General features: G+C 34.9%; 2 protein-coding genes across 2 annotated transcripts; one reads left to right on the top strand and one right to left on the bottom strand.

Moving 5' to 3' along the window:
- Positions 1-1,317: 1,317 nt before the first annotated feature.
- LOC142526981 (putative DUF21 domain-containing protein At3g13070, chloroplastic) lies at positions 1,318-7,418 on the bottom strand. Its single transcript, XM_075631679.1, has 14 exons — positions 6,678-7,418; positions 6,256-6,353; positions 6,073-6,166; positions 5,091-5,168; positions 4,811-4,914; positions 4,214-4,295; positions 3,997-4,136; positions 3,849-3,927; positions 3,669-3,732; positions 3,126-3,217; positions 2,936-3,001; positions 2,246-2,362; positions 1,845-2,024; positions 1,318-1,752 (listed from the first exon to the last, which is right to left on the bottom strand). Exons 1-14 carry the CDS (start codon positions 7,242-7,244, stop codon positions 1,522-1,524), a joined length of 1,992 nt encoding a protein of 663 aa, XP_075487794.1. The 5' UTR covers positions 7,245-7,418; the 3' UTR covers positions 1,318-1,521.
- Positions 7,419-9,669: 2,251 nt separating this feature from the next.
- On the top strand, positions 9,670-11,418 carry LOC142527704 (zinc transporter 11). Its single transcript, XM_075632597.1, has 3 exons — positions 9,670-10,300; positions 10,543-10,607; positions 10,705-11,418. Exons 1-3 carry the CDS (start codon positions 9,811-9,813, stop codon positions 11,212-11,214), a joined length of 1,065 nt encoding a protein of 354 aa, XP_075488712.1. The 5' UTR covers positions 9,670-9,810; the 3' UTR covers positions 11,215-11,418.
- The last annotated feature ends 881 nt before the right edge of the window (positions 11,419-12,299 follow it).

Below are 12,299 nucleotides of genomic sequence, written 5' to 3' on the forward strand. Positions count from 1 at the left end.
ACAAAAATTTGTGAGACGTGTCAGACACGTGATCGTGACAAATATGGAATGATCTGACTTCTTTATCAAACATTATGTGTCCCGATTCGATCGTTAGTTCTAATTCTCTCTGGCTTCAAAGCGAAAGATATAAACTGAGGAATATAATGAAATTGTAGAAAAAATCCATGAACGTCAAATTTAATTACGTTGTTATGAACCTACGACATTTTTTCAAGAAAGTTGGAGGAATATAACAAAATCTAAATAAACTAGGATGTTGGAAATTGAAAAATATACAGATATTATTGAGAGAAATTGAAAAGCTTTACTGCTGCTTTGTTGAATGTTTTTTTCGTGTGTGTTTTTCTGATCCCTCCTTTCAGCTTTTGTTCTACTCCACAGAGTCATCTTCCACGATCATCCATAATATAGGTCATGGATCAACTAACCCCATCGTGCTCACCAACTGACTTTTTTACGGACTTGTGAAATAGGATTGTTATTATTATTTTACTAGAGAGGGCTAAAGACAGAGTACCGTTAAAGATGTCAATAGGTCGAATTTGGAACATATCTTCATTTGTTATATTCATCTTCATCTTTATTCTCATTGGATGTTTAATTTTATTCACATCTCTATACTCGTCGGAGGAATGAATAGTCATATCCAACCAAAATATCATATTATATAATCTATAATTGTATTTTTTTTTCAGATTTGAATATTTTGAGTAAGTTATTTATATTACTAAATTGTTCAGAACAATAAAAAAAAATTAATATAAAAATTAGCAAATTAAACGTTATATAAGAAATAACAAAATATAATCATATATATGTAATTTAATAGGGTATTTGGGTTAGGTATGTGTAAGATGTTTTAAGACTCTCTCCATCTCCATATCAGATTATTCATTTATTTAAGGTAAAAAAAAATCTCTCACATACCCTCCTTCATTCAAGTCGAGTATTAAATTCTCCGTTGAGTTTAGAGTAAATTGTATACGGATGTCACCAAACATTATCTACTTAAATTATATCATCAACGGGCCTCCAAATACAGGGTTAAGGGCCAGTACCATCTTGGCCCATTAAGTAGATCCAATTTTAAAAGACTTTTACTTTATATTTTTATTTAATTAGGATAAATGTTGTCCGTCGAATTTTTTTTATACCAATGCACCACTCTTATACAGTTTTTTTACCCCTTCTTTTATCCAATAAAAATATTATAAAAACTTATATTATTACATTCTAAAATAACTAATTAATTTGTTAAAAATCTTAAAAAATAATTAATTATGTTAAAAATCTTATAAAATGAAAAAAATATTCCCAAATTTGTTTCTCTTATAAATATTCTTTTACATTGGATTGTGAAAGAACATCAATCCTGTATGCGGCCTCTACATCCAATATCATCCATCATGTTAGAAAAATGTGATGGTGTCAGCAAAAAATACAAGCATCCTATGCTCAATATTTTGAGAGAGAAATATACATTTCATTCATGTCTGATGAAAAGAATGGTGGATGCAACTACTGGCCTCTTGCTTGATCATCATCAGACGAGTCCATATAATCACCTGTTCCATTAAATGGGACCTCACCAGTCTCTGTCCTATCTAATTCATCATCGTTGCTGCTCCATTTCCTTCTCTTGATTTTGGGAACCAAACGAGTAAATTCTTTCGTATTTAAAGACGAATCATCTTGGGTTTTCCGTTCGAATCGAACAGCGCTAACCTTTCGGGCATTCCCTTCTAATATCTGCGGATATCATCTATGGTTGGTTACAAAATGTTGCAATATTCGAGCTCCATTTTTTTATTCTTATATTACAAAGAACAAGAAAAACAAACCTCAAGCTTAAAAATCTGACTCCTCTGGTTTTCATCTTGTCGACCAGATTCTGATGCGTCGTATTCGCCATGCTCTTCTCGATTTGCTCTTTCCAGGATAACTTTTATGGTCTCACCTGTCCTTGGGATGTACCCAAACGCTTCGCATACAAAGCCTGACACCGTTTCATACTGATGACCCTGAACATGCAAAAACAAGAATGCCAGCAAGCATCGATGGACTTAGCAACCATACTGAAACCTGAAATCCATAGAATTGTACCATACACTACAATTATTATATCTAAAACAAATAAGGAACATATAATAATAACAATCCCATATATGTCGCACTCAACATATTTTGTAGGACGATCAGTTTACTATTGTAAGTTGTAACTCGAGGGAAAATGAAAAACTACCTCCGGCATTTTAATGTAGAGGTCTTCAGATAGCTGCCCGATGGTAGTATTAGCATCCACATCATATACACCATCGGCACGCATGACAATGTTACCAGTCTTTTTCTGGATTTCTTCCTGCCATAGGGTAAAATACAGGAAAATCAGAGTCAGAAATTACATTATTTTTCAATGCTCCTCTGCCAATGCCAACAGAACTTGTGTTGCTGGCATAATAAATGCAAAACATAATGCAACACTGCAAAAATAAAATAGGGAAAATTCATGCCAGTATGTAAACCAAAACCTCCTTTAGTTACACAACGAGACTTGGTAGACATAAGATGCTGGGGTCTTCAATAAGCATTGACATACAATCAAATGGATTTGGAACAATTCTACATCAAAGCACGTACGAATTCCAGAAAATGTCATTAATCTCAAATCTCGACAGGGGATTAAGGATAAACTGATGATTTATGATTAGGTTCCTCCCATATTCTAATATTATCAGGCTATTAAGTATTCAATTTATGTCATCTCGTCCATCACCTGTAAAATGCAATATCTTGTAGCTTTTCCATGCAATGTCAACACCACAAAAGTAAATAAAAAGACGACCAGAGAATGAAAATTTTATGAGTGGGATAGGACATGCATCTCAAATTAGTGATTGCAACAGAAAACACATGGTATCATCAAATGACTTACTTTTGAATCATTTTCATCAAAAATTTCACCAACAATTTCTTCCACTACATCTTCAAGGGTCACTATCTGTTGTAGCATAAAAGAAAGTAACATTAATACACAAGAAAAAGTTGTTTGGTCCAGTATATGACCAAAAGATATCCATATCAAGGTAGTGTAAAATAAATATACAAAGATAGGAATAGCTTACGCCAACGGTCCCACCATATTCATTTAGAACTACAGCCATGTGCACCTTCCTTATTCGGAACTCTCTTAGAAGATTCCATACGGACATTGAATCTGCAATGTTGCTCAGATTTCATAGATATTTAATCTGTTTACATAAATCCTAGCTATAAAATCACAAATCAGAACAAGAAAGAAACGAAATGAGATGTGAAAAGCATCCTTTTGAAATGAACAATGTTATAATTAGAAAAGGTAAAATTTGATGTGGCTCGTGTTTCAAAATTGTAGGCATCTTTAGATACCAATCCTCATTGATTGGAGTAGAACAACCTGTTTAGCATTTTGAGGACTAAAAAGAAACAGCCCTTCAAAATGCACATTATACAATATTAGACTGAACTTACTTTTTGGAAGAACAACATACAAACACACGCATACACTTTCTCTCACACACACTGACAAACATATCATATATCATGTAAGAAGCCAAATTTCTATTGAATCTCAACATCCAAACATGTTTTCCAAATATTAATTGCATAATATAAAACTTGAAAATTACCAGGAACAAAGTATGCCGGTTTATGCGCTAGCTCTCCCACAGCAGAATTTTCAAGAAGTTCCCCCTTCAAGACCAAAAAGAATATAATTTGAGTCCCACGAGAATATTTTGTGCATGAGTAGAAAAGATGAGAGGACAACATTCTGGATAAATATACAGAAGCATTCGAAATGAGTTAACCTTCTGGACGTAACCCAGAAGATCCATTGCATATGCAATACCAACAATATTGTCAATGCGCTCCTTGAAGACGGGAACCCTACATGCATAAAAGGAAGCTTCTTGAACTGAACATAATACAACCCACAAATAGAAAAGCAAACCATACCTGGAATATTGATGATTAACCCATGAATTGTGGAAATCAACCAGTGTTGCACTGTCATCTATGGCAACAACATCAACAAGAGGTGTCATTACCTCTCTAACATGCGTATCTTTTATTTCTAGCACATTTTCAATCATATCCTGTCATATATCAACCCAATGTTAGGCTCTGACGTGCACATCGTGCGTAGGATACTGATACGTGGAACAAAGTTCACCTGTTCTTCCTCCTCGATTGCTCCACTCAATTCTGCTCCACGCAACATCAATTTTAGTTCATCTTCAGTTACATAAGGCTCACTAACACATCAAGACGACCAAGTTAAGTGTAATGTTATGTGGTAGTCCAAAAATATAAGGTGCAAAAATCCAGTGACATGGTAGAAGAAAATAAACATCAGCTCACAGAACAAGAGAATTGGTTAATAGCATTTATAATGAATACACAATTAGCAAGGCTAGAGGTTATCTTCCTGTAATTGATAGATGCACTTAAAATTAGTAAGGAATATTAGAATTTATGACTATCCGTAAAAAGAGCCACTTTCTAAAACCTGCTCAGGAACTCCCTTTTTAAACTGCAACATACCAAACTAAATGAGTTTCCCCACGTAAAATCTCTATTTTCTTTAATGATCTACATTATATTGCACAGATTTCTTTAAAGAGTCTCAAATCTCGGAACTTGATCAGCAATCGTCTATTGAGAAACTAAAGATTCTGGCATCCCGCCCGTATAAGAGAATTATAATTTATATGCATGGGAAAAATAATAAATGACATGAGAGAGAAATACCAATTGAGGTGTACCTCACCTTCTCCCTTTCAAACCCAGAAGTTTTAACATTCCCATTGACAAATATGTAACAACTCTGCCCACGGGATATAATACAAGAGAAAGCCACGCCACTGGCCTGACCTAAAGACATCACAATCATACTGCATCAAAAATATATGAGGCATACACAACACTATACATGTCTTAAATTTTCTTACTTTAAATTCTTTAAGAGAGCATTTGAGAATTAAAACCACCGTCTGCAATATGACAAAGTCATAAAGCAAACTCAAAGCAATTACAAGCTAGAAACTTACCACAAATCTAACAACCTCCGTGGCATTGTGAACGGCTATACTCTTTGGAGTAATCTCAGTAAGGAGCAAAATTGCAACCTGGTGTCATTGACAGTTTCAGAGTAAGTATGCCCAAATGGAAAACAGAGAAGTTTCCAATTAAATGTTAACGGGGAATCAAGATTCATTTTGTAACAGATTATCAAAATGAAAAAGAGGCATCGGATGAGGCTCTGCCAATACGTATTTCTGGTCATTGCCATGGTGGGAAAGGAAACAAATATTAAAGCTCCAGATATTATTGCTAGTCGCATAGCCGATAATATCGCATCCTATAAAGCCAATTAAGATGCGGAATATGACTAGATAGCAAGGATTGAATTTTTTTTTATCATCACAAAATACAGGGATGTTAGCATACACCTAATTGCATTAACACGAGAAACATTAAACTACATGACACTAGAGGAGAATAATTTAACTTATAAGGGCATAAAACTCATCTTAAAAGAACATGGAATTCCAGGATTCAACGTGGATTCTCAAAATTTTTGAAATATGGCAGAACACCTTCAATATGCATAAGGATTTGTGACCAGATAGACATAGAAATTTAGAATGAATTTTTACTTTTTTTTATAGAATAATAATGTCAGGTCTAAATGAGAATGATCGATTTGAACTTGGAATTTTTGAGACGGGACCCAACTAAAAGCTGTTTTTCGCATGTAACATGTTTGGACATCAAAATGCAATCCAGGGATGAAAATAAATGGCATGAATGGTGCAGAATTTTCTTTAAGAGTGGATAGAGCCATGAGTATTTTCAGCTAAACTCCTCTATCATAACATCTTTGAGAAAATAAAAAAATCCATTATTATTAAAGATTATCATCGCTGAAGTTCTGGAGATTTGACCTTCCTAAATCCTACTGACGTGAAAGCAAAGTAAGCAATGTGGGCTTAATCCAATCTGGAAGACCAAAAACAACTATAGTCATACCGTCATAACTCCGGTAGCTGCGGTGACACCAGCGTCTCCAAATATTGAAGTTGCAGCTTCAGTAACTAATGCTGTAGCACCAATATTTACCACTCTGGAAAAAGTCAATATCCAGACTTAGAAAACATGTTGATATCCTAAAGAAGAAGAAAAGAGGCTAATTGATGATAGGAGGAGTAATACGTGGTGCCTATAAGGATAGTTGTCAGGAAGCGAGTAACATCATTCCTTAGCATTTTAAAGACACCATTTTCTGACTCTTTCTCTGCCAATTCCCGCACCTATCATTCATCACATAAATTTGTCAGGTTAGTTGTTTTTTCAGAAGAAAAGAGAAACCAACTGAAAAATAAATCTGATTTTCCCAACACTGAGAAATCATCTCAAAACAACAAAAACCATTATAAAATGCAACAGATAAGATAATCATGCAAACACAGTTGAACGCTAAATCTCTCCTAGCAACTACTTCAAATCATTAACAGAGGTCCGTCAATGGTAGACCTCTCTTAGTTTCACACAAAACCAGAAGAGTTTTCAACTCCGTCCATGATGTCGATGGATAATATATATAGCAACGCACTCCCAACAACATTCATCACTACCTTCCAAGGCCAAAGAGTGGTAATGGAAGTCTCAGCCATGGAGAAAAAAGCGGAGAGCCCTAAAAGCACCGCAAGAACCAAACCCTGCTCTTTGATAAACGTCAGAACCTGCAAAATCTTTGGCCATGAGCTCCTCAACGCCGATAAACTCCGCTCCCAGACCCCATATCCCGTACTCATGACCCCCTCCAACGCCAGTGCCCTCCGGCAACCCAGTATCACGAACACCCCAATCGCCACAGCGACAATCGACAGCCACTTTCTGGCCAAGATTTGTCCCAAATTTTCGACAATCCCCGCATCACCACTCTCATCATTCCTACAGAAACTGGGTTTAGTCGTATGTGAATACAGGGGAGCTTTTCTAAAAGAGTTAAAAACGGAAGCTTGAGAATTACACGGCGGAGTACACAATGCGCCGCAACGAACCCTTTTAAGAAGGAACTTAGGGGATGGTTTCCAAGGGTTGCGGAGAACTCTAAACGACCTAGTATGATAAGCGACGAAATTAAGCTGATTGAAGAGTAAGGTTTCAGGCACGGCTGCGGCAGCCGCAGCTGCACCCATGAAATCACTTCGTAAACTTAGGAAATGAAAATGTGTGGTTGATTATCAGAGGGGATTTATAATCTAGTAACTTAACGAGATTTTAGAATCTCAAATCTTGTTTAGCCGATGAGCTGCTCAACATCATGTTCGTTATTCGTTGAGAGCACAAGCAGAGAGGTGTGACAGCTATTCGGATTTCGTGCGTGATCATTTTACGAATTTTTATATTAATATTTATAATAAAAAATAATATTTTTTTAAAATAATACAAAATAATACTCTTAACGTAAAAAAATAAAATTTTTTCGTAAATAACTTAGATAAAAATTCGTGGTCCTTAGGTTTTGCTCTTGAAGTGATGCCGATACGTCTAAATTAGAAAATCCATTCAGGGTTCTGCTTAACTTTTTCAAATGAATTTTGCTCGTTTCAGTACTTAGTTAAAGTTCCAAAGTTGGACAGAATCAATTTTTTTTCAAGTAAAATAAAAAAACAAAAGAATCAAATAAATGCTTTTGTAGATGGCTGGATCGATCGCAGGAGGATCCTTCGGGAATCTCACACCGTCCATTAAAAAAGAAAAGAAGAAGAGAAGAAAAACTGCTTTAATAATTGATCTTAAAATTCAAGAATCCAATTCCACAATCATTAAAAATTGCACAACGATATAAATATATCAACAATTTGAACACATTGTGTGTACGTACAATTTATTAAATAAACAATTCTGATATTTAAATATGAATTTTTTATTCAATTTAATAATGTATATTTAAAAACAGAAGAAAATTGAAAACAAATAAAAAAAATTAAATCTGAAAACTTACAAATAATCTAAAAAAATTAAATGGAATAAAAAATTTTAAAATAAAAATAAAAGTACACTTAACTTAAATAACATGATAAAATTTCACATAGCTATAACAAATTAAAATTACACATAGTTAAAATTTTAAAACTTGCACGTAATTTTTGGGCCAAACCATTAGAACAAGGGTATGGGTGTCCATAACAACGATGAAAGAGACGCTCATTGGTTGAACGTTTCTAGTTCACTTAATTTATTTTGGAAAGCAGATACTTATTACACAATATTAGTGAAACGTTTTCACATGTTGATAACACGTTTTCACATATTGATAACTCATGGTTATATTTCTTATAACCTAATTCCTAAAAACCAGCGTTGCTTTGATTATTGTTAAGTGTCGGATTGATGGAAACATTGTATCATATCTTTGCGAGAAGTTCATCTTCGATCTTCGTTCAATTTTTTTTATTCATTCACTATTATCGTCGGCAACTATCTTCTTCCAATTTTTTTTTGGATTTTAACCATTCATTCACTATTATCGTCGGCAACTATCTTCATTCACTATTGATAGAAACATTGTACCATATGTTGATAACTCTGTGGTTATATTTTTTGACAACTTCACTACACCAAACTCAGCTATATCCTCGCAAGGGAAAACTTTCGCGTGCGAGATCCTCGCCCTCCATTGGTCGATGAAGCGCACACTTCATCGCACGACTTCATCGACCATGAACATGACCTAAACAATCCACACAAATAAGATTATAACCCATGGCCAATTGAATCTCGAGGTCACATAGACCAAGGGCTCTTCGACAAATATAACAAAAAAGAATTCAACTCATGTTCCACCATATAACATTTTATTAATTTGAATAATCCACAATCCCCGACCTACTACGCCTGGTTGGTCAATTGAGTCGTTTCAAATTCTTCTATTTATACTATAAAATTTAAAAGTGAAAACAAAATGTTAGGCGACCCATTCAAACCAAACGGGTCAGTCCCATTCATGAAATCATATACCTAATTAAATTTACTAATAATAATTAATTATTATGATTCCAAATGCCATATGGCAAGTCCCCATTTCATGCCTTTAACTCAAAGTTGAATAAATTATGGTTATAGTTATTCTCTTCGAGGGTTTATATGTCTATATATATGTTAAATAGATCAATAACTCAAAGTTGAATAAATTATAGTTATAGTTATTCTCTTCAAGGGTTTATACGTCTGTATATATGTTAAATAGATCAATCTGATCCATATTTATAATGAAAAATAATATTTTTGATATAAAAAATAACGATTTTTTATGAATTGGCTCTATAAAAATATATCTCACAAAATTGATCCGTAAAGCAGTTTTGTTTCACCACATCGCATATAAAGACAATCTCACACTAGTTTTATATTATAAATTTAGTTTTACCATTACATTTTAGATATATATTTTCTAAATCCTATCAAGTTTATTTATTTACTTTTAAAATATAAAATAAAACAACCAAATTTAAACTAAAAGGAAGAAACAATGGTAGTTTAATGATTTATCCTATGTCGTTGTTTGTGTGCCGCTCCAATTACGAGGATGATTTCCATGCGTGAAGTACACGAGGATGCGTAATTCTTCTGCTTTTGTTTCCTTCTCGCCGTGTCGCTTTCTGTACTGCGTTATCTGTTCTGTACTACGACGTAAATGTTACTCCGTGAGTAAATTATTTAAGGAACTGTGATTTAAGGAACTGTGAAAATTTCCAAGAAATGCTCCAAAACGAGCTCCCACTCTCAAGATCCATGTCGCGGCTTTATCTCTTCCTTTCTCTGCTTTGCATCATTTTCCTCTCTGCCGCGGCCCACGGCGGAGATGCTGACTCTGACTCCGACTCTGTCTCGCCGTCGGAGAAGCCCAATCTCAGGTCCCGATCCCTGATACTCGTCAAAATTTGGTGCTTGATTCTGGTGTTTGTGGGGACTTTTGCCGGGGGTATGTCCCCCTATTTCATGAAGTGGAACGAGGGTTTCTTGGTGATTGGCACACAGTTTGCGGGTGGGGTGTTTCTGGGAACAGCTCTGATGCATTTCTTGAGTGATTCTAATTCCACTTTTGAGGATTTGACGAGTAAAGAGTACCCCTTCGCGTTTATGTTGGCGAGTACTGGATATTTGCTCACTATGGCGGCCGATTCCATTGTTTCTTATGTGTATGGAAAGAGTGATGCAGGTTCTGCTCATGTTGATGTTGAGCTTCAAGGTTTGTGTTTATTTGAGGATATTGCGTATCCTGCCGCATTAGATTTAGTAATCCCGATGTCTTATTTGGGGTTCTCTTGCCATAATCAGTGTTTCTTTTCTTTTCTTGCTTTAGAACAATTCATAGCAAGGTTAACTTCGTGAGATTTCTTGGGGTCTATCTTATGGGAGTTTGGTGTCATTGGGTTTCATAGTTTTTACATTGAGTGGTGATTTTCCATTTTCTGCCTCTCTTTGTTACAGAAAATACTCCAGATGTTAAAGGCCACGATAATGGAATAGCGTTGCATTCGAATTCACATTTACAGGTTACATTTCTGTCCCAAAACTGTATCTTTTCCATCCATAGGCAGGGAAGGCGATTTTTGAATGAGCTTGATCACTTTGAGGTATTTGATTTATCAGAGCCATGCCACAAAAGCTTCACTTCCAAGCGCCACGTCCCTTGGTGACAGCGTCTTGTTGATTGCTGCCCTTTGTTTCCATTCGGTGTTTGAGGGCATTGCGATCGGAGTGGCAGAAACCGAGGCGGATGCTTGGCGAGCTCTGTGGACCGTCTGTTTACACAAGATATTTGCTGCCATTGCTATGGGGATAGCTCTTCTCAAAATGATTCCAGATCGTCCTCTCTTATCATGTGCAGCTTATGCCTTTGCATTCGCCATATCATCGCCAATTGGTGTAGCTATTGGCATTATAATTGATGCCACGACACAGGGTTCTGTGGCTGATTGGATATATGCAATATCAATGGGTTTGGCTTGTGGGGTGTTTGTCTATGTGGCCATTAATCATCTACTTGCTAAAGGCTACAATCCTCAGAAGTTGGTTTCAGTCAACACACCATTTTTCAAGTTTCTCGCTGTTTTGTTCGGTATTGGCGTAATTGCAGTTGTAATGATATGGGATACCTAGCTAGCTGGTAAAAAGTGAGTGTAACATTTGCCCTAACTTTTTCGAGTCGAAACAAAGCCGTGAAAGGTTTGAGTTGTAACTGGGGTATGAATCTTGGTAACTGAATTTTGTGTTTCAGTTGGAAAATATGATTTTTGAAGAAATATACTCAAGAACTAAAAAAAACCAAAAAACAATGGTTGGAATATAAGTACCTGATAGATAGATTTTGCATTGCCAAATATGAAATCTATGGATCCTTGGATGAAACACTGGTAAAAATATTGTGTTCCAGTTTCATCCAAAAGAGTATCCTGTGATCGCAGAAACCAAAGTTTGTCAAACATGGCTTCATCACCTGATATCCTTAATTCCACAGCTTGGTTGCCATCAACTCCAACCTCTGTGGAGACAACTGTATTCTGCCTTAGAAAGTCTACTTTTGGCTCAATAAATGAAATCTGGATATAATTTTCAAATTGATAGTAGAAATAACCAATTTGTAAATCATATCTTGACCAATACACAAAGCTTTTTATTACTAAAAACAACTACTGATTCTCTTATTAATACAAACAAAAAGTGATAGAAATGAGAAAAAAAAAAAATAGTCCTTCGTTGCCACCTAATCCAGAATACAATGTAAACATACTGAAATTTGAAAACAAAAAAATTCTTTAAGAATTCTTAATATCAAATTTTAATAACTGAAAGTAAAATATAATGTTTAAATTCGACTACTAAAACCACATATTACTATAAAATCACATTGAAGGAAATGATAAACTGTGTTTGGTATCAATACAAGATTAAGAAAAATAAAATTCTTTTATCGTAAAAATTAATTTGAATTGAAAGTCAATTTATATTCGAATATGATTTCGGTAGATTGAAATTCTGGTTTCGATAATACAAATTCTGGTTTCGATAATACAGTAGCTTCATAATTGTATCAACATCAGCCTACACCACCGGTGGGTAGGTAGAGAATACTTAGAAGCGCGAGACAATTCGTTGGTTTTTTTTCTTCCACAAAGCTAGTTAAATAAAATATTATATTAGTATATTTAAAATATTTTCTGAAATCTCCTTCAAATATGAGCTTT

This window comes from Primulina tabacum, chromosome 15 (assembly GCF_025594145.1).
Source record: "Primulina tabacum isolate GXHZ01 chromosome 15, ASM2559414v2, whole genome shotgun sequence".
Taxonomy (NCBI): Eukaryota; Viridiplantae; Streptophyta; class Magnoliopsida; order Lamiales; family Gesneriaceae; genus Primulina; species Primulina tabacum.